Source organism: Hyaena hyaena, unplaced genomic scaffold (assembly GCF_003009895.1).
Source record: "Hyaena hyaena isolate Hyena2069 unplaced genomic scaffold, ASM300989v1 scaffold_56, whole genome shotgun sequence".
NCBI classification, from domain to species: Eukaryota; Metazoa; Chordata; class Mammalia; order Carnivora; family Hyaenidae; genus Hyaena; species Hyaena hyaena.
The window spans coordinates 913,680-935,004 of NW_024080688.1; the positions used below are offsets into that span (position 1 = coordinate 913,680).

At 46.6% G+C, this 21,325-nt stretch overlaps 1 protein-coding gene across 2 annotated transcripts in view; it reads left to right on the top strand.

Moving 5' to 3' along the window:
* Window positions 1-20,394, top strand: part of TMEM40 (transmembrane protein 40) — a 31,420-nt gene extending 11,026 nt beyond the window's left edge. Inside the window, exons 2-12 of one of the 2 annotated variants that reach the window (XM_039231392.1) lie at window positions 5,441-5,521; window positions 6,181-6,315; window positions 9,733-9,822; window positions 11,203-11,256; window positions 13,620-13,655; window positions 14,012-14,044; window positions 14,431-14,478; window positions 18,157-18,228; window positions 18,324-18,398; window positions 18,878-18,940; window positions 19,672-20,394. In XM_039231392.1, the coding sequence (XP_039087323.1) occupies window positions 5,449-5,521; window positions 6,181-6,315; window positions 9,733-9,822; window positions 11,203-11,256; window positions 13,620-13,655; window positions 14,012-14,044; window positions 14,431-14,478; window positions 18,157-18,228; window positions 18,324-18,398; window positions 18,878-18,940; window positions 19,672-19,691 (699 nt within the window). In that variant the 5' untranslated portion in view covers window positions 5,441-5,448 and the 3' untranslated portion in view covers window positions 19,692-20,394. The remainder of the gene's footprint in view (window positions 1-5,440; window positions 5,522-6,180; window positions 6,316-9,732; window positions 9,823-11,202; window positions 11,257-13,619; window positions 13,656-14,011; window positions 14,045-14,430; window positions 14,479-18,156; window positions 18,229-18,323; window positions 18,399-18,877; window positions 18,941-19,671) is intronic. The other variant, XM_039231393.1, reaches the window with a different exon arrangement.
* Window positions 20,395-21,325: the final 931 nt, after the last annotated feature.

Consider the following 21,325-nt stretch of genomic DNA (forward strand, 5'->3'; position numbering starts at 1 on the left):
GGCAGGCCTGGGGCCCGACATTGAATGGTCAAGGGTAATAGGAGGTCTGTAAACGAGGAAATGCCCATTCACTGAGCCCTGGGCCATCTTTCCCCCTGTGGTACTACCCTCACCAGTTCACAACTGAGGTCACTGGAGCTGAGAGAAGGGGACCATCTACCCCCAGAGCACACGCTCTTGCCACTACACAAATGCTGCCTTGTTGCCGCTTCTGTTGTAACAATAACCCAAAAGGCAGTTTTGTTAGCAAGAAAGAAGGGCAGGGGTGCCGAAGGGAGGAGGATTAAGGGAGTGAGGTAGGGAGGCTGGGGACTGGTTAGGACCCAGCACTAGCACAGGGCTTCATGAAGGAGGTGGCGTTTGAGCTGTGCTTGGAAGGTCAGATACAAATTTTGACGATAAGAAAGAATGGCCTAGGTCTGGAGGCCTGAAATCATCTCCGCTCGCATTTATTTCACACCTGCTCTACACCAAACATTCTTCTAAATGCTTTACGTGTTTTAATTCATGCCATTTTCACAACACTATGAGAGAAGCACTATTGTTCCCATTTTACAGATGAGGAAACCTGAGACAGCGAGAGGCTAAGTAATTTGCCCAAGATCCTGCAACCAGAAGTGTCAGATAGAATCCAAGCCCAGATGGCCTGCCTCTGAGGTGCAGGGAAGGAGATTGCCTTGCCGAGGTCTTGTGGTGGATTAAGAGTAGATTCTGTCTGGGGCGCCTGGGTGGCGTAGTCGGTTAGGCGTCCGACTTTCGCTTAGGTCATGATCTTGTGGTTCGTGGGTTCGAGCCCCACATCGGGCTCTGTGCTGACTGCCAGCTCGGAGCCTGGAGCCTGTTTCAGAGTCTGTGACTCTCTCTCTCTCTCTGGCCCTCCGCTGCTCGTGCTGTCTCTCTCTCTCTCTCTCTCCTAGAAATAAATAAAACATTAAAAAAAAAAAAGTAGATTTTGTCCTGGGGCGCCTGGGTGGCTCCGTCACTTAAGCGTCTGACTTCAGCTCAGGTCATGATCTCACGGTTGGGTTTGAGCCCCACATCAGGCTCTGTGCTGACAGTTTAGAGCCCGCTTTGGATCTTCTGTCTCCTCTCTCTTCCCCTCCCCTGGTCATTCGCTCTCTCTCTAAAAAAAAGTAGATTCTGCCCTAAAAATAAACAAACATCCCTACATATAAAAAACCCAAACTCACAGATACAGAGAACAAATGAGGGATTGCCAGAGATTGGGGCTGGGGAATGACTGAAATGGTCTGTCAAAAGGTACGAACTTTCAGGAATTAAATAAATAAGTCATGGGGATGTAATGTACGACATGGTGACTATGGTTGATAGATAATGTGGTAGTGCATGTTTGAAAGTTGCCAAAAGAATCGATCTTCAAGTTCTCATCATGAGAAAAAGAGCTTGTAACTCCGTATGGGAACAGACGGTAACTACATTTACCGTGGTGATCATTTCACAGTGTATACAAATATTGGACCATCATGTAGTACACCCGAAACAAATACGATGTGATATGCTCATTGTATACCTCATTATACCTCATCGTATATGCTCATTATACCTCAATGAAAAATTTTAACACAATTACATTCTTAAAAAAGAGCAGATTCTCTAAACCAGTGGTTCCCAGGCGGGGGTGCCTTTCTTCCCCAGGGGACCTTTGGCATGTCTGGAGACCTTTTTGACCATCACAACAACTGGCTGGGGTGCTCCTGGGATCTAGTGGGGAGGCTAAACACCTGGCACATAACAACGGCAAAGAATCATCGGTCCCAAAGGTCACGAGGGTTGAGGTCAGTAACCCTGATCTAAACTAGTCAGAGAGTAGTGAGTCTACCCCTTGTCCAAGTTGAGGGGTTAGACTCAGAACTGGGAGAGGAAATAGGGGAGGCTTCCAAAGGAAGCCTGCACAACTCGGCCATGCTGCTGTAACAAATAGACCAAATCACGGGGCTCAGATAAGAGACTTTATTTCCGCGCACGTAGCTGATCAGAGGCAGAGGCAGGCGGCCAGGTGGCTCTGGGGCATAAGGTGTTGCAAGGCTTAGATTTCCTTTTGACTGCTTGCTCAGGAATTCCCTGAGGTGTTGGCTTGTTTTGCATGATTGAGATTGGTTCACTGCCCCCCCCACCCCCCCCACCCCCGTGTCTGCATTCCAGCATATACACAGCAGGAAAGAGGAAGTAGAATAGAAGCAGAAGTATGTCCAGAGCTGACACCAGGCTATATCAACCTGTGAGAATAGATCGTTAAATCTACAGGAATTTTGGAAGCTGATTGTTAAACCCAACCTTTATTAAATTATAGAAATGTACAGTTAAGGGGCACCTGGGTGGCTCAGTTGGCTGGGTGTCCGACTTCAGCTCAGGTCATGATCTCTTTGTTCGTGAGTTCGAGCCCTGCATTAGGCTTTCTGCTGTCTTCACAGAGCCCGCTTCGGATCCTCTCTCTCTGCCCCTTCTGCACTTGCTCTCTCCCTCCCTATCTCTCTCAAAAATAAACATTAAAAAAAAAAAAAGAATTTTTTAAGAGCACCTGGGTGGCCCAGTTGGTTAGGTGGCCAACTTCAGCTCAGGTCATGATCTCCCGGTTTGTGAGTTCGGACCCCACATTGGTCTCTGTGCTGACAGCTCAGAGCCTGGAGCCGGCTTCAGATTCTGTGTCTCCCTCTCTCTCTGCCCCTTTCCAGTTCATACTCTGTCTCTGTCTCTATCTCTCCAAAATAAATAATAAAAAACATTAAAAAAATAAAAAATAAAGAGAAATGTACAATTAAATAAATCATATTAAAAACAAAGTTAAGACGTGCTCAAATCGTATCACTTCCTGATTTACTACTTTCTGTTAGTTGCTAGGCACTTGAGATTTTCATATCTGTTTTCCCATATTGTGGAAACACTGCATAATATGTTCTTTGGCACATCCCTTCATGACTTTGCACTCCATGACCTCACACTGGTAGCTTGAAGTCAGTCGCGGTAGTAGTATTTACACCACCACCTCTACAAATCAGAGCTTGATGGTTTGTTTTGTTGACTATCTAAATTTTAGAAAGTGATCAAAAACACTAATAATATAGATTCAACCTAAAACTGGGTTGTACCTACAGCCATTACATTGTGAATAGCCCAAGTCAAGTAAGTAGTCTTCCAGAACTTGAAAACTGATGCGATTCAGCAAAGAAGTTGCTCATATCACTGACGAAGTGTGACAACGAATGCCTTAGTTGTTTCACTTTTGCCTTACTTGTTGATGTGAAAGAAAATATCAGCTGACACTCATGATGAAAGCATTCACATCCATCACTGATGTCGGCAACATTTTGCTGAAACTGGCAATAATCAAATATTTATGGTAGTCTGATTTTGTGACGTGGTTGCTGGTGATGGACCTATAAAAACTGAGCGGGTTTTGCGAGAAATTCCAAAGCACACTGAAGTTACAGGTGTGTGGGATTTGCAGTAAAGAGTAGATGTATTTTATTATTTGTAAACTGTATGCTATGCATTCTTTACATCAGTAAAATTTAGAACAAAAATGTGTGTGTATGTGCATGTGTGTATACTTTTCTTTTTTTTCCTGGAGAGCCATTAAACAGTTATCGCGACACCACCACACATATTGCATCCCCACACATTGCATTGGCAGGAATGTAGTCAAATGGCCACTCTTAGCTTCAAGGGATGCTGGAAACTGTAGTCTGTAGCTGGGTGGCCATGGGCCCCACTAACATAAAGGCTTTGTAGGGGAGCCCTGCTCCATATACTTTCCTTACCGAGAGAACTAGCTGACTCTGGTCAGCCATTTGGATTTTCCAAGGCCACGGTTATGGACTTCTTGTACGTTCAGCTGAATGCCAGCCTCCAGAGTTACCTCTAGCTCCCTCACAGAATTTCAGGAAGGTACAGAGTATACTGTCCTGAAGGGACACATTCCCAGACTTTGCCCTTTACCTTCAAGTGCCTGCTTCCTGCCCTTACCTTCACTGCTTGCATCCACAATCCTGAGAGGCATTCCAGCAGAGCCAGACTCCAGCGTGGCCTTTGAGTTGTTTTGTGCCCCAGACCAATGTTTGAGGAGTATTAATATGGGTCCTGGAGTGCCTCTATAAAATAGGGATAATAAAAATATCTTGAAGGGAGGGGCGCCTGGGTGGCTCAGTCGGTTAAGTGTCCCACTTCGGCTCAGATCATGATCTCGTAGTTTGTGAGTTTGAGCCCCGTGTCAGGCTCTGTGCTGACAGCTCAGAGCCTGGAGCCTGCTTCAGATTCTGTGTCTCCCCCTCCCTCTGCCCCTCTGCCTCTGTCTGTCTCTGTCTCTCTCTCTCTCAAAAATAAATAAACATTAAAAAAAAATTTTTTTTAATACCTTGAAAGGTGATTGTAACAGCCAACAAAACTTGGGGAAGTTTTGTTGCCTAAAAACTATAATTCAAATGTGAGGAGCAATAAAGCCAAATTCCTACCTGACTGGTTTGTGATCAGGTTCAGGTAAGGCCTTTGTAAAACCATTAAGTACTAGGCTGATATATACTATTCTGATATTGGCATATTACATTTTTAAGTACGTAAGGAAAAATTATTGACTATTTTATTACAACAAAAGCAATACTATTAAAAATTTAGAAAATGTAGGGGCGCCTGGGTGGCTCAGTCGGTTGGGCGTCCGACTTTGGCTTGGGTCATGATCTCACTGTTCGTGGGTTTGAGCCCCACATCAGTCTCTGTGCTGACAGCTCAGAGCCGGGAGCCTGCTTTGGATTCTGTGTCTCCCTCTCTCTCTGCCCCTTTGCCACTTGCATTCTGTCTCTCTTTCAAAAATAAAATAAAAACATTAAAAAATTTTTGTTAAAGTTTAGAAAATGTAAAGTACAAATAAGAAACTAAAAATACATTATACCACCACTCAGAGATAACCACTATTTATATTCTGGTAGAGCTCCAATAACTATTAACTCATGGTCATGTTTGTTTATTTGGACTCCCATCTATGCCCTCCAACCACCCCCCCCATAAGATCATGTTGAAGAAAGTCCCAGACATCGTATAATTTTATCAGAAAAATTTCAGTATTTATCCTTAAATTTAAGGACATAACCTTAGTATAAATATCACACCTAAAAATGCATGTTTGGGTCCAGGGGGCATGGTTATCTCTGTCAGTACCTTCCACTCAATTTTGCTATGAACCTCAAACTGCTCTAACAACTAAAGCCTATTTAAAAAAAAATAAGTTACTATTATCAAAGGATGATCATTATTCAAATTTCCCCAGTTGTCTCTTCTTTTTTTTATAGAAGTTGTTTTCTTGTATTTTTGAATATTGGGTGTTTGTCTTTTTCTTCCTTATTTGCCAAGCTCTTAATATGTTAAGGGGATTAACTAAGGTGACATTAATTATTATATTTACTCTAATTATTTACTGTTATTCTTCCAGAGGAAACCATGGAAACTTCAGGACCTTCCTCCCAGACTCAAGATCACAGTCGAGTCCCTGGAGAAACAGAAGACCTAGACTGTATGTTTGCCTCCTCTCACCCTCTGGGCAAAGCTACATGGGACGTAGAGTCCAGCCCGGCTGGTGGGACATGAGAGTCTCCTTAGCTCCTGTTTCAGAGCGGCTCAAGTCAGAGTTGAATCTTCTAGAGAAGTAGTGTTTTACACTCGTGCACGCGCGCGTGCACACACACACACACACACAGCTGGTCCAGTCTGTCTCCTAGAACTCTCTAGCTTTGCAGACGCTCAGCTGCTTCCCAAATTTCAAGGGGGTTCTGGGGACTTAGGCTGGCACTGCGGAGGGTCCTGAGAAGGCAGGACCGGTCCTGTTCGGCCCCAGAACGGGGGAGAAAGTTCGCTTGACCAGATCATACCTGCCCTGTACGTCACAGTGAACCCTATGTTGGCAACACAGTCTAGTGACCTCCAGCAGGATGGGGGCTTAGAAGCCCTTCTCTAGTCTCCATATTCAGAAAAATTTATGCCCAAGAACTTCCTAAGCCCCTGAGGTCTGTGAGAACTCTGATCTCCTGCACTGCCCACTGGCTCTACAGGCTTGGGAAGAGTATCCCAGCCATTCGTGGCCCCCAAGTCCAAGTAGACACCGAGGGAGGTCTTGGGGGTCTCTGGGGTAGGAAGTGCGACAAACACTCATGCTTGTCTATGTGTAACTCCCAGATGGAGAGACGGATTTGCACAAGCAAGACACGGAAGCCAGACTCTTTCCTCAAGAACAACCCAAGAGAGACAAGGGTTTTACCTCCTCCTCTTCATCTTCCTCCTCCTCTTCCTCCTCGTCATCCTCCTCTTCAGGTACCGCAAAGACTAATACATGTGTATATATCTTCATAATATTATTCAAGAAAAGCATTTACATGAGAAAACCATCCCCTATCATCTCCCGCCTGACACTTCGGTTGTATTTTTCCACATTCCCTTCCAGACCCTACCGATCGGTACACGTGACCTGGACACAGTTATAACTGACCACATGGACAATTTTGTCCTCTGTTTAAACATTTTTGCTCTCGTATCCTGAGTGTTGTGTTATTCTATAATATTGTTGCAGCTAACTTTCAGGCTTTCCCAGAAAGCCTCTCAGTGGCTGCGTCTCCTGTAAAGTAATTTTAGGCTTCTCAGTAGCGCTCTGCTGTTGAACTCAACGCGCCTGTCTGTTCAAGCAGCCTGCCTGGGTCCAAACCCTTTCTTTGCCACTCGCTGGCTATGTGTCCTTGGGTAAACTGCTAAACCCTAGGTGCCTTGGGACCCCCATCTATAAACTGGGGATGATAACAAAAGCCACTACCTCATGGAATTATTGGGAGGATTACATTCTTTACACATCTAAGGGCTTGGCACCTAACCGCACAGAGTAACGGCTCTAAAAAATAACTGTTAAGATTACCCCCTGGGGGGGGGGGCGTCGGGGTGGCTCAGTGGCTTAAGCGTCCAACTTTGGCTCAGGTCATGATTTCACAGTATGTGAGACGGAGCACCATGTTGGGCTCCGCACTGTCAGCTGGAGCCTGCTTGGGGTTCTCTCTCTCCCTCAATCTCTGCCCCTCCCTGGCTTGTGCTCACCCTCTCTCTTTCTTTCTAAATAAACACACACACACACATACACACATATATATATATAAACATATATATAAACATATATATATGTGTGTATGTATGTATGTATATATAATCCATAGGCACACATTTGTCCATTCATGCATTAAACAAATCCTTACTGTCTTCTAAGTGCTGAGAAACTAAACAGACAGGGATAATGATCCCCGGGTCATAAAGCTTAGATTATATGGAAGAAGCTAAGACGATAAGCAAATAAGTAAAAGATGCCATGTAGGGGCAGCTGAGTGGCTTAATCGGTTAAGCATCTGACTCTTGATTTCAGTTCAGGTCATGATCTTACAGTTCATGAGTTCAAGTCCCGCATTGGGCTCTGAACTGTCAGCGTGGAGCCTGCATGGGATCCCCTCCCTCCCTCTCTCTCTCTCTCTCTGTCCCTTCCCTACTCACATATTGCATTTTCTTTTTTTTTTTACACATTGCATTTTCTCTCTCAAATTAAACTTTAAAAAAAAAAAAAGATTATCCCCCAACCTCACCACCAGCTTAGCATGCTCATAAACATCCTTGCTCAAAAGCTTTTACTTTTTGAAGTTTTCACACACATCACATCCTGAGCATCGATTACCCACAAGTCCTTTAGTGGGTCTAGGGGCACGAACATCTCCAGATGGGTCTTGGTTACAAATCTCCACATTATTCTCTGACAGAAAGCAGAATGTTCTTTCTTTTTTGTTCTCTTAATTCAACATGTTAGGCTGCTCTCCTTACATATCTTTTTTAATGTATCCTGTTGCTTTTTAATTAAAACTTTGTATTGTGCAAGATTACACATAGGAACACTGTGTAAAAAAAAAATGTGAAGCATATAAGGAAGTAGAAAGAAGAAGAAAATCATCCTTTGCTCTGTCACCCAGAGATAATCACTAACCACGTATTACTATGTTTCCTTACATTTATTCAGTAAATATTTGTTAAGCACCAGCATGTGCCAGGCTCTGGGATGGGTACTGGGACACCAGGAATTAACTGTGTTTCTGCCAGGATTAATTTTTTAAACAATTGAATTAGAGAGCATATATAAAAATTGTCGTCATTTTAGAAAGCATTTAATACTATAATACCTTTTAATACTATAACTATAGTACCTTTTGTTAAAAATTGCATATTATAAATAAAGCCTAGAGAAAGCTACAATAATGTTCATTTGCATGTTGATGAAGGTTGTCCCTGGCTGATAGAATTTGGAATCATTTTTTGTTTCATTGTCTGTGTTGGTTTATATTTTGCAAAACGCCATGAAAAAGCTTTCTTTTCCTACATTGATTAATATTTATAAAACACAGAAAAGAAGAAAATAGAAGCTAACCAAAATCCCATCTTCTGAGATAAATACTGCTATTGTAATCTCTTTTTTCTTAATTTAACTTTTTTTTAGAGATAGGAAGAGGAGCAGAGAGAGAGGGAGAGAGAGAATCTCAAGCAGGCTCCGTGCTCAGTGCGGAGCCAGACACAGTGCTCGATCTCAGGACCCTGAGGTCATGACCTGAGCTCAAACCAAGAGTCAGAAGCTCCACCAACTGAGCCACCCAGGCGCCCCTGATACTGTAATCTTGATGTACTTCCTGATCCCTTTTTCTCTGTACCTAGCTGGGATCACATAAGCACTGATTTTAAAACAGTTAATTTAGCTTCCTGGAAATTTAAAACGTATCCATGACTGAGCAGGAGCCCCGCAAGCACACTGAGGGACATTCCCACGCCGGAGCCAGTCGGTCATCCTCAGGCAGAGGGAGTCCCCTGGACCCGAAGTCAGGAACGCCGGCCCCCAGGCCTGAATTCCTGCAACGCTGACTGGTCCAAGAGTGCAAACAACCCTGTCATTCTCCAAGTCTTGATCAAGCTCCTCCTCCCGGCCGGGCACCCTGACAACAGTGGGGACCCAGGCCTTGGCCTTCAGGAGCTCAAGCCGGTTGGAGAGACCAGCACCATCACCGCTGGCCCACATGCCCGCTGTGTCAAGCACATGTAGCTGATGCGATCGTAACCCAGATGAGGGAGGGCAAAGATGAGTGTGAGCTGGGGCAGCTAGAAAAGCCTCTCTAGGGGCGCCCGGGTGGCTCAGCCGGTTGGGCGTCTGGCTTCGGCTCAGGTCATGATCTCACAGTCCGTGGGTTCGAGCCCCGCGTTGGGCTCTGTGCTGACAGCTCAGCTCAGAGCCTGGAGCCTGCTTCACATTCTGTGTCTCCCTCTCTCTCTGCCCTTGCCCCGCTCACTCTGTCTCTGTCTCTCAAAATAAAAAATAAAAGACATGAAAAAATAAAGCCTTTCTACTCCTTCGTCTTCAAGATAAGGGAGACAGATAAATGGGAAAGGCCTTCCAGGTGGGAGCAAAGACAGTCCACATGATGTGGGGGGACACAGAGGTGACACGGCCCCCGTACCTGTAACAGGAAACCTCAGAGGACCTTGTCTTACCTTCATGAAAGCAGCGGTGGAAGTATTACATGAGTTGTCCGAGGTCACACAGGAAGCTTGTGGCGGATTTCCTACCCCCTCCCCCCGCCCCCAAGAGTAAATGTAAAGAAAGAACAAATGTATTTCAGGCTCGTGCAAGGCTGAGGTTCTCCTAGAGTTTGTGTTTGTTCCTTGCAGGAAGTGGTGATGAGGACCAGCACTGCAGAGTGACCGGAAAACGTCGGCAGAGCCAGGGGGCTGGGCACCCCCCAAGGGACAGCTCACCTGGTAGGTGACAGGCCTTGCTATTTCTCCTTTGCCCGCGCCCCCCCCCCCCCCGCCCCAGCTCCCGGTTGAGTTTCTCAGTGGGAGTGAGCGGGCCTGCGTGAAGATGTCCTCACAGCAGTGTCTATAGTAAGGCACCAATGGCAAATGGTCTCGTGTCCAACGACAGCAAAATACACCCTTCCCTGGCTACAGTTCTGTTCATACAGCTGCGAAGTGACAAAGAAAGATGCCAAATCATATGACTGGTTTGATCGCATATGTACCCTGTAAAAATTCACGCATACATGGTCATAAATAAGCCTGGAAGGAAAAATAGCAAAACGTTAGGAGTGGTTATCTCTGGATGGTTCCATTGTGGGTGATTTTTGCTTTCACTTTTTGGACCTGTCCCATACTATATTATGCAACGAACGTGTTCTGTTTTTACAACCAGAAGAAAATTTTTGCAAAAATAAAAATTTTAAATACTGTTTGGCCTAAGTGGATTGTGGGAAGAAAAGGGCATGGGGCAAAGAGTCTGCGTTAATGCCTGCTACAGAGCCTGGCACACGGGAAATGTTTAATAAATGCTGCCCAGGAAGCCAGAGTTGGGGTCTGGGCTCTATTTCTGATGATAAAAGGGATTAGGATTGCAGGCTTTGGTGACAGATCTGGGTTTGAACCCTGGAATTGCCACTCACTGGCTGTCTGACCTTCAGGGAAGAATTTAACTTTGTGAGCCTCAGATCCCTTACCCTTTAAATGGGGCAAAGAGAGATACTAATACTTTCTTCATTGGGTTTCCATAAGGATCTAGTGAAATATTTTTTAAGTTTATTTTTTGTATTTTGGGAGAGAGAGAGAGCACACGAGCAGGGAAGGGGCAGAGAGAGAGGGAGAGAGAGAATCCCAAGCAGCCTCCCCACTGTTAGTGCAGAGCCCAAGGCAGGGCTGGATCTCATGAACTGTGAGGTCATGACCTGAGTAGAAGTCAAGAGTCAGGTGTTTAATTGACTGAGCCACTCAGCCACCCCGGGGTTCTAACAAAATGTTAAATATAAATTACTAAGTTCCGTGTTGGTATATAGTAAGTGCTCAATAAATGGCAACTCTGATTATTGACTTTGAAGGAGGCCCAGGTCCTCTCAGACCCTCAATTCTTTTCCATGACCACAGTCACCTCTGAGTGCAGGGGGGTGGGGGGGAGTCAGACAGGGTAAAGGGAAAGTACTTGTAAAGGCTGTCCTGCCTCTTGAAGGCACCCAGGCTCACCCCCAGCACAAACAAGGCCTGTGTTACTTTTTAAGCTTTCAGGTGTGGGGGAGATGGAAGCCGTCCGGGGATACCGTGACTGTGACAGTGACTGTGGAGAGCTGACTAAAAGGATATGTTTCCACCCAGGCGCTGAGCATGAGGAGCCGGACATTTTGAAGGACGAGCTTCAGCTCTGTGAAGGTAAGTCATCGTCCAGTGGCTTTGGAGAAAATGGAACTACACAGAGGACATGAGTGCTCTGGACTTTGTGGGGCAGAAACCAGACCACGAGGGTGTTTCAGTGGGCTGAGAAGTGCTAGGAAAATAAAGGCAATATGGGCGGATGAACGGTTGAACATTGGCGGATGGGGATGGGGGCGGGCATTGCTACCGTGGGGAGACTGTTCTCTCCTGAACTATAATCTTGACTTCCAGGACATCCTGGGTCAGTCAGCCAATCTTTCTGGGCCTGAGCTTCCCAACCAGCAAAATAGAACATGATTAGCACCCGCTGTCTTGGAATAGTAGGCTATGTACACGTGCCTGCGAGAATTAAGGATCTGACCTCATGGAAAAATCATCTCCAGTCACAGTGATTATTACAGCAAAGAGTTATAAACGTGACTCTTTGCCTGGGAGCACTTCGGTGAAGCAGGGGCAATTCATAGGAACGAAGCAGTTGGCCAAAAAAGCCTAAGAAATGCCTACTGCAGATACGAAAACCTGTTTAACTTTGTTTAATCCAACATTTCTATAATCTATTTAGTCTCCTAAAACCGGGTAATAACCCAAGAAACCCAACAAGAAACACATATGCGTTCTAAGAAATGTAAATAGAATGCTTTAATTTTTGCATCAAGATATTACCCGTGGCTGCCTCTGGGTGGTAGCATTGTGGGTGAATAGTTAGTTATACTGTTTTATTTGCTTACCTGAATTTTCTTTCTTCCTTCCGTCCTTCCTTCCTTCCTTCCTTCATTTCTTTCTCTTTCTTTCATTCTCTTTCTCTCTCTTTCTTTTTCTCTTTCGCAAAGTATTACTTGGTTTTTAATTACTCAACTATCGTAGAAATGGTTTCACTGGGTGTAAAATGAAAGCGAGACAAACGGTTATATTTACATATATTTAAAAAAATTTTTTCTCATCATAAAAGTAATTAATATTCCCTGAAAGGTAGGTATCACCACAGTTTGTGAATTTGTGAATTACTCTCCCCCCCAAGATATTGGAGGTTCTTAGTAAATTACACTCCTGGAGTCTCATTTCATGCTCTCTGTATACTCAGTACTGACCACTCAGGTCACCTGCAAATGATGTTTCCTATTTGCATATCGACGTAATGACCTATTTGCATAAAGACAGCTCAGCATGTTTATTGTTGTGTGCTGAGTGCCCTCCTCTGATGTTTGTGCCCTGGGGCTGACCTGAAGAATGGGAAGTGTACAGGTGTGGGGACTACCAGCGGGGGTGGGGGGGTTGGGGGGGCTCTACAAGGGGTCCTGCCTCCCTTGAGGGGAAGCATTTGACAGGCTAGCAGAGAGGTCCCCAGGGACTAGAATAGGCACTGGGAATCAGGGTGAATGGGGTGGGTAGGCCACCCCAGACCAGATTAACGGGCGGCAGCCGCTCGGGACAAGAACACAGGGCTCAAATCACCCTCAGCCACCCACACAAGGAGCTCAACCCTCAGAGGTGTGGGGCTGAGTTACTGATGTGCAGCCCAGCTTGGCTCCCCCGAACTCAGGGCCTGGTGGCGCTGGGGCCATGTGGCTAGGTGTCGTCACCCGCATCTGTGCAGCCGTGAACAGGCAAAAGTTGCAAACTGATACCCACATGTGTGCAGACATATATGTTTTATTTAGCTCAGAGTGTTATTATTATTATTGTTATTCCATTACATCAATTCTACAGCTTCTACTTTTTCACATTTAGACATCTCTAAAATCAGGATGCATCTGAAATCGCTGGCAACTTATAATTAAAATTGGCAGTGGTTTTCCTTACATAGTAATATCGAAAATAATGTCATTTCTCACAAATGGTGATGTCTTCGATTCAGTGGAATACAAGAGGTGTCAACCTTTTCTATAATCACGAAGTTGATGTAGGGGCGCCTGGGTGGCTCAGTCGGTTGAGAGTCTGACTCATGATTTCGGCTCAGGTCATGATCTCATGGTTTGTGGCTTCCAGCCCTGCCTCGAGCTCTGTGCTGACACCGTGGAGCCTGCTTGGGATTCTCTCTCTTTGCACCTCCAGCCTGTGTGCCCTCTCTCTATTAAAATAAATAAACTTTTTTTAAAAGTTGATGTAAAACCTGGCTTTTTGGCCTCTTGTGGGAAATTTGATGACCTGTAACGCTGGACAGGCATTCCTACAGTGGCTTTCAAAGGCGGGTGGGTGATGGCTGCCCCTTTAGATGGAATAGTCCCACAGCTTGCCCCAGTCCCCTCTTGACCCCCTCAGATCAAATGGAAAGTCTCTGAATGAGCCGTCTTCACCACACTATCAGTTCGCCCCACCCAGAGGGTGATGGGTATGTGACTGCTGATTTTCCTTCTGTGTAGGTGCCCCCGGAGAGGTGGTGCCCTCAGGAGAATCAGGTGAGTGTCCAGTCAGGGGAGAGGGGTTGTCAGTGCTGCCGATGAACGGTCTGGGCCTTGTCTCACCCCTGCGAGAGCCAGCTGCTTGTCAGGGTTCATGGGTGTAAGGTGGGGACTCCAAATCCACTGGGGGCCTGGGGCTCTGACCTGGGCTGAGCCAGGCAGGGGCCCAGTGCAGATTAGAAAGGGGCTTTAGGCAAGAGGCGAGGGGATTACAATCAACAATCAATAAAGATCCCTTGGGGGCTGGAGAATTTGACTCGAGATTTTCAGAGGTCACCTACTTCCTCTGCTAGGACGGAGGCACCCAAGGGCCCAAGCTAGCCTGCTATTAATGTTGAGTTTCTGATTTCCAGGTCTCCGAAGGAGAGGCTCTGACCCAGCGAGTGGTAAATATACAAACTCCGAGAGGAGAGGCGGAGGTGGCCTCCAATCCGGGGGGTTAGGGCAGGACCAGACAGCCTGACGGGGTGGGTCAGTCACAGCAGGGACAACATCACAGCCTGAGTGTCACCTTGATTCTGGGAAGGGCTTTCCAAGCTCAGGAGAAAGGAAATGGAATGCAGACTCAGGCCTGTGTCAAGAGGAAGGGGCCAGTGGGGTCCCAAGGACAGACACCGCCCACCTCCACAGCTTTGCCCTGATTGGCCCTGTGGTGAGTGCCCTCTGACCCAGGAAGAGGAACCCAGGAGAGCCGGTCTCAGTGAGGCAGAGAGGAAAACCCCACCGGCCATCCCTCGACAAAGTAAACACTTGTTTCTCTCTTGTTCCTAAGGAGAAGTGGAGGCCTCTCAGTTAAGAAGACTGAATATAAAGAAAGACGGTAAGCGGGCGCCTTGGTGGCTCAGTCAGTTGGGTGTCCAAATCTTGATCTCCACTCAGGTCATGATCTCATGGTTCCTGGCATTGAGCCCCACGTTGGGCTCTGTGCTGACAGTACAGAGCCTACTTGGAATTCCCTCTCTTCCTCTCTCTTGGCACCTCCTCCCCCTCAAAATAAATTTAAAAAGAAAAGAAAAGAAAGATGGTAAGAAAATAGGTGCCTCAGGGACACCTGGATAGCTCAGTCTGTTAAGCGTCAGACCTCGGCTCAGGTCATGATCTCAGGGTTTGTGAGTTCAAGCTCCTGTCCAGCTCTGTGCTGACAGCTCAGAGCCTGGAGCTGCTTCAGATTCTGTGTCTCCCTCTCTCTCTAATCCTTCTCTGCTCACACTCTGTCTCTCTGTCTCTCTCAAAAATAAACATTAAAAATTTTTTTAAAAAGAAAGAAAGAGAATTGGTGCCCCAGAGTTGTTTCTGCCTGTCTGGTCCAGATTCCTATGGGTAGAAAGTCCACTGGTGGCCTAGAAAAACAGCAATCATAGCCCACCTCTGTCGTGTGTCATGTTTGCAAACGCCTCAGCTTAGAATTGTGGCAAGAAGGTGGTATAATGACTCCCGTTGCACAGATATGGAAGCTAAGACTCAAGGATGGCATGTGGGCTTTCAGCTAGCGAGTTTCCCGACCTGGACTTGAACCCTGGTCCCGTGCTCTTTCTGTTCTACACTGAGTCACAGGGATGATAAATGCCCCCCAGGCCTCTGGCCGCGCTAGGGAGCTGGAGGTGGGGCAAGGAAGCCCTGAGGTTAGATTAGCCTAGACTCTGGAGGAATGGTAAGAACTGGAAGGAATTCCTTTGCTCTAAGCCTGGAGTCTGTGAGGGCTTTAGGGAGGAGGATGAGGAAGGGATGGGAGACCAGAGTGTTTGATTAAACAAATGGAAGTTGTCCTTGAAACATTTGGGGTTGTTGCAAAAGGCCACCCTCAGGGAGTGAGACACCTGGGTGGGAGCCCCTGACTCTCTGTCCAGCTAAAGGACTCTAGAACTTTCCCGGGCTATGAATAACACTGAGATTCCCAAAGTGCGGCACCGGCATTATACCCGAAAGCAAAATGGTGATTCCCCCTTCCGCTCTCCCTCCTGGAGCCCAGTCTTGGTTGGGAACCCCTGTGTCTTTAATGCCACCCTGTCGGTGTCATTGTCCTTCAGACACGACAGCAGAGCCTCCTCTCATCACAGCCCCTTGACCGAGTCCAGGGCCCTGTGTTCTCTCCCCAGTGACCTACCCCAGTGGCTGGCAAGGCACAGGGAGGCCTCACTCCAGAGCACACCTGAGCACCTGCCCAAGGCCCAGACCCTGCTCTTGGCCCCTCTCCATAACTCCGTTAACTGTGAGAGCCCCCCAAGCCTGCAAGCTCACTTCTGGGCATCGGGCCCAGACACACGTGCACAGATTCATGTCTAGCGACGTTTGTGCAGGTTTATCGATGGGGGACCAATAAATAAATTGGGTTAAGTTTATACCATGAAACACTGTGCAGCCATCAAAGAGCAGGGCAGATCTATTATGTTCTGAGATGGAAAGATGGCCCTGATCTATCCGTGAGAGGAAAAAAGCAAGTGACGGAGCAGCAGGGCTACAAATTGGTCCTGCTCTTTAAAAAAAAAAAAATCAAGTATAGTTAATACACGGTGTTGTATTAATTTCACATGCACTATATAATGATCCAACAGTTCTATACAGTTCACAGTGCTCGTCATAAGTGTATTCTCCATCCCCTTCACATATTTTTTTACCCATCCCTCACCACACCCTCCCCCGTAACCATCAGTTGGTAACCATCAGTTTGTTCTCTGTATTTAAGAGTCTTTTTTGTTTGTTTCTCTTTTTTCTCCGTATATATGCTTGTTTTGTTTCCTAAATAACACATATGAGTGAAATCATATGGTATTTGTCTTTCTCTGACTGACTTATTTCACTTAGCGTCATTCCCTCTAAGTCCATTCAGGTCTTTGCAAATGGAAAAATCTCATTCTTTTTATGGCTGAGTGATATATACATATATATATGTATATATACACACACCACATCCTTATCCATTCAACTATCAATAGATACCTGGGCTGCTTCTATAATTTGGCTATTGTAGGCAATGCTGCTATAAACATCAGAGTGCATGTATCTAGTTGAATTAGTTTTGTTTTTCTCTGAGTAAATACCCAATAGTGGAATTACTGGATTGTGTGGTAAGTCTATTTTTAATTTTGTGAGGAAACCCCACAATTGGTTTTCTACAGTGGCTGCACCAATTTGCATTCCCACTGACACTACCTGAGGGCTCCTTTTCTCCACATCTTTGCCAACACTTTTTATTTATTGTCTCTTTTACTTTAGTTGTTCTGACAGATGTAAAGTGAAAGCTCACTGTAGTTTTCATTTGCATTTCCCTGATGACTGGTGATATTAAGCATCTTTTCATTATGTCTGTTGGCCATCGGAATGTTTTCTTCAGAAAAATGTCTGTTCATGTCTTCTGTCCATTTTTTAATTGGATGATGATGATGATGATGATGGCGACAATGACAATGATGATGATGATTGTTGGTGTTGAGTTGTATATGTTCTTTGTATATTTTGCATACTGATCCCTTATCAGATATGTCATTTGCAAATATCTTCTCCCACTCACTGTGCTGCCTTTTTGTTTTGTTGATGGTTTCCTTCACTGTAAAGCAGTTTTTATCATGGTATAGCCTCATTTGTTTAATTTTGCTTTTGTTTCTCTTGCCTCAGGAGACGTATCTATAAAGAAGCTGCTATGGCCAATGTCAAAGGAATTGCTGTCTATGTTTTCTCCTAGGAAATTTGTGGTTTCCTGTCTCACATTTAGGTCTTTAATCCATTTTGAACTTATTTTTGTCTATGATGTAAGAAAGCAGTCCAATTTTATTCCTTTGCATGTTGCTGTCCAGTTTTCCCCACACCATTTGTTAAAGAGACAGTCTTTTTTCCATTGGGTATTCTTGCCTCCTTTGTTGAAGATTAATTGACCAGAAAAGCATGGCTTTATTTCTGGACTCTCTATTCTGTTCCATTGATCTATGTGTCTATCTCTATTCTAATACCACACTGTTTTGATTACTACGGCTTTGTAGTATATCCTAAAATCTGGGATTGTGATACTTCTCTGCTTTTTTTTTTTAATATGTATATATATGCCTGGAAAGGCTTTGACAATCACTTCTTGCTTATAAGGAGGGGGATTTTGTAAAAATTGTAAAAAACGCATTTTTTACAATTGCATTTAATATGCATATGACAAATACAGTAGGGCAGCTCTGTGTGCCTGGCAGTGCTTTTTTCTCTGAGCAGAATCCCTGCCCCAGCCTCCTACTGAGGGGGGACAGACAAAATAAATCTATTTCATGGTTTTTTCTTGGTTTTTTGAGAATAAGCGTGGAAATAAAAATATAACAAGTTGAGTGGTGTCAGTGTTAGAAAAATAATGAAACAAGATGAAGCCTGGAAAGGAGTGGGATTTGGGGTGCTGTCCTAGTTGGGCTGGTCAGGAGCTGTGTCTCTGAAAGTCACTTTGGAGCGGAGACAAGGATACTTTTAGTAACTAAAAGGAGAGAGAGAGAAGGAAGCAAATAGTAATTCCCCACCTCTGCCTTTACAGATGAGTTTTTCCATTTTGTCCTGCTCTGCTTTGCCATTGGGACCTTGCTGGTGTGTTACCACTACTACGCAGGTGAGGGCCGCGGGAACAGGGACGGGGTGGGGAGGGGGTGCATAGGAGGGTCCAGACCTGCAGGCTGACCATTCTCACCCTCGCTGCCCTTGCAGACTGGTTCATGTCCCTTGGGGTCGGCCTACTCACCTTCGCCTCCCTGGAGACCGTTGGCATCTACTTTGGGCTGGGTAAGTACCCCCGCCTCCCAGCCCCCAGAGACTTCCGGGCGGTGATGCTTGCCAAGGGCCAGAAAGCCACAGCCTAAACATTCTTTAAAGATTTCATTATGCCCCTGTTTTCTTTTGACCTCTTTCAAGGTCAATGTGAGGTCATTGGCAAAACCTCATGGAAAAATGGGCAGCTCCACAAAAATGCAACAAAAGCAGTTCAGAGTGGCAAACAAACAGAAATTAGCCAGCTATCGAAAACAAGGCGGCTCGCGGATTGGGTGCTGGATCTGCCGAGTTTCCTGGCACTGTTATTGCTGTTTGAGGTCATTGTTTTTAATAATGATAACTCCGGCACTATTAGCTCAACCCGCTGCCTGAAATTCCACCATTACTCCTTGTTTGTGTGGGGCAGGCCTTTGTCCGAGGGTGGGTGGGGCCGACCCCATGTCCCTTGCCGGGGCAGCCGGCTCACCCTCTCTCTCTCTGTTTGTGAGCAGTATACCGGATCCACAGCGTCCTGCACGGCTTCATCCCCCTCTTTCAGAAGCTTAGGCTGATGGGTAATGTTGGCACTCTTCCTACCTTCACCTTCTTCCTCCCCATCAGTCTCTGGGGTTGCCCGTGAGGCTTAGCATACAGGAAAGAGCAGCACAGGGCCTGCAGTCAGTCCCGCCCCTGCCGATTTGCCGGCTCCAGGGCCAGGGTTGTCTCTTCGGCTCGGTCTCCTCCCCTGGACCGCGGGGGTAATAATACCCACTGCGCAAGTATGTTGTACAAACTGCGGGAGGAATGGGAACAAAAGTCCTGAAGGGTGGACCACAGCAGAAAAGCGAAGGGAATCTGGACGTTTCTCACTCTCTTGTAGAACTTTACGCTAACCCAAACACTGTCCACACCGTGACTTCGTTTGCCTACTAGGCGTGCTTCAGTCATGTTGCACGTGACTGATGAGGAGCTTGAGGCCCAGAGAGGTAGAGTGACTTGCCGAGGCTCACCCAGTTAGTGTGGCTGGGCTAAAGGAGATCCTCTCGCTCTCTTTCTGACCAGCAGCTCTTTGGTTACCATCACGTCTCAAAACGGAGAGGCCGGGGGGGAGGGGCGGGAGGGGGCTGTGTGTCTCCACCCTGGGGATATCTGCCTCCTCTAACCCATTTAGTTCATGGAAACCTGTGGCTTCTAGGGTGACTACATTATCCCAACTGTGAGGGGTATGCAGGCATCGGGGGTGACGTAGAAACGAGGCCTTGGCGCCTTCAGAATCCCAGGCCATCCTGCGGGCTTTGCTTTCCAGGATTCAGGAAGACCGACTGAGGCTGCTGTGTGGCTGGCAGCCAGGCTGAGCACCACCACGACGGCCACGGCCTGTCCCGAGCACACAAGCCACGTTCTGGGAGGCTCGCGGGCCAGCCAGGCTAGAGCAATAAAGAGAGCTCCTTTCCTTCCATGTAGTGTGAACGTTGGCAGCAGCCCGGGCCTGGGGGTCATTCGGGCAGGGCCGGCACGCGATCCAGCTGCCTGGATGAGAGGCGGAGGGAAGGTGCCAGCCTCTGTCCTCCACGGCACCCGGATCGAGCAGGAGGATTCCAGGGTGTCTGTGCCCTCGGGAGACAGCAGGGGAGCCCCGGGCCCCGCACGCTGTAATCTGTGTGGGCTCCTGATGCCTCTCAAGTCCCTAGGCCATGCAGGTGGGCTCTGCATCTTTCGAGTCGCCGAGGAGAGACAGCACGCTGACATAAGGCAGGGCGCCAACATGCCAGGCCCCCAGGGTGAACCTGCTACAAGTGAGCTGTTGGGGACTAAAGCCACAGCATCAGGGCACCTTCCCTCAGCCGCACCACCCAGCACCAGCCCCGCCGCCTTGGAATCCATCCAGATTCAAATAAACATTTTCTTCCCTGGACTAAAGAGTCAGCTAAATGTTCCTTCAGGTTTCTTGAGCATGAGAACACATTTGGAGTCTCCTTTGACCCCATCTAGTCGGAGAGGGCACCTTGTCTGCTGGACAAGGTGTAAAAGGGAATAAATATGAAGGCCCTCAATGGCACAAGTTCAGAAACAGGGTCTTACAAACACTCCTATGGAAAGATCTGGGGCTGTTAGTTACGCTAAGCCCAATAAATACCAAAGGCATAAAACAGGAGCATGTGTATACAAAAATGTATTGTAAACTTGGATTTCATAAATAGAGGTACAGAGTCTAGATAGAAGGAGGTGATAGTAGATCCTACTTTACACGGCTAGTCCACACCAACAGCATGTATTCGGATCTGGATTCGCATGTCAAGGGCAGTCATGACAAGCTAGAGAACACCCAGAAGAGACCAAAGTGAGAAAATAAAGAACAACTGAAGAAATGAGAACTCTTCAATTTGCAGAAGAGAAAAGTGGGAACTTCACTGAGCTCACAGACTCTCAGAGGACATTTTCTCAAGTGTCTTTGATGGTCCAGGTACCGTCACAAATGTTATCTGGTTTAATTCTCACAGCAGCCTTGAGATGTGTCAGTCATCCCCATTTTGCAGATGGAGAAACAGACTCAAAGAGGTTTAGTAACTTGTTCAAGTTCCCATAGTAAGTGGCGGAGCCACGATTTGAACCCAAGCCTTTGTTTTCCTCCAGCTGCCTTACAGAGTGAGGCTAGTCTCGCACCCCCACCCCCACCCCCACCCCCCACCCCCAGGCACAGCAGCCCTGAGGCTGCTGCAGTTTTTCCCAGTGTTTCCCCTGATTGGGGGATTTCTCAGAGTTAGAGAGTATTTTTTACAAAGTGACAGGAGGGGGTGTCTGGCTGGCTCAGTCCCGGGAGTGTGGGGCTCTTGATCTCAGGGCCGTGACTTGGATCCCTGTGTTTGGGTGTAGAGATTACTTAGAAATAAAATCTTTGGGGGCACCTGGGTGGATCAGTCAGTTAAGCGTCTGACTCGATTTCAGCTCAGGTCATGATC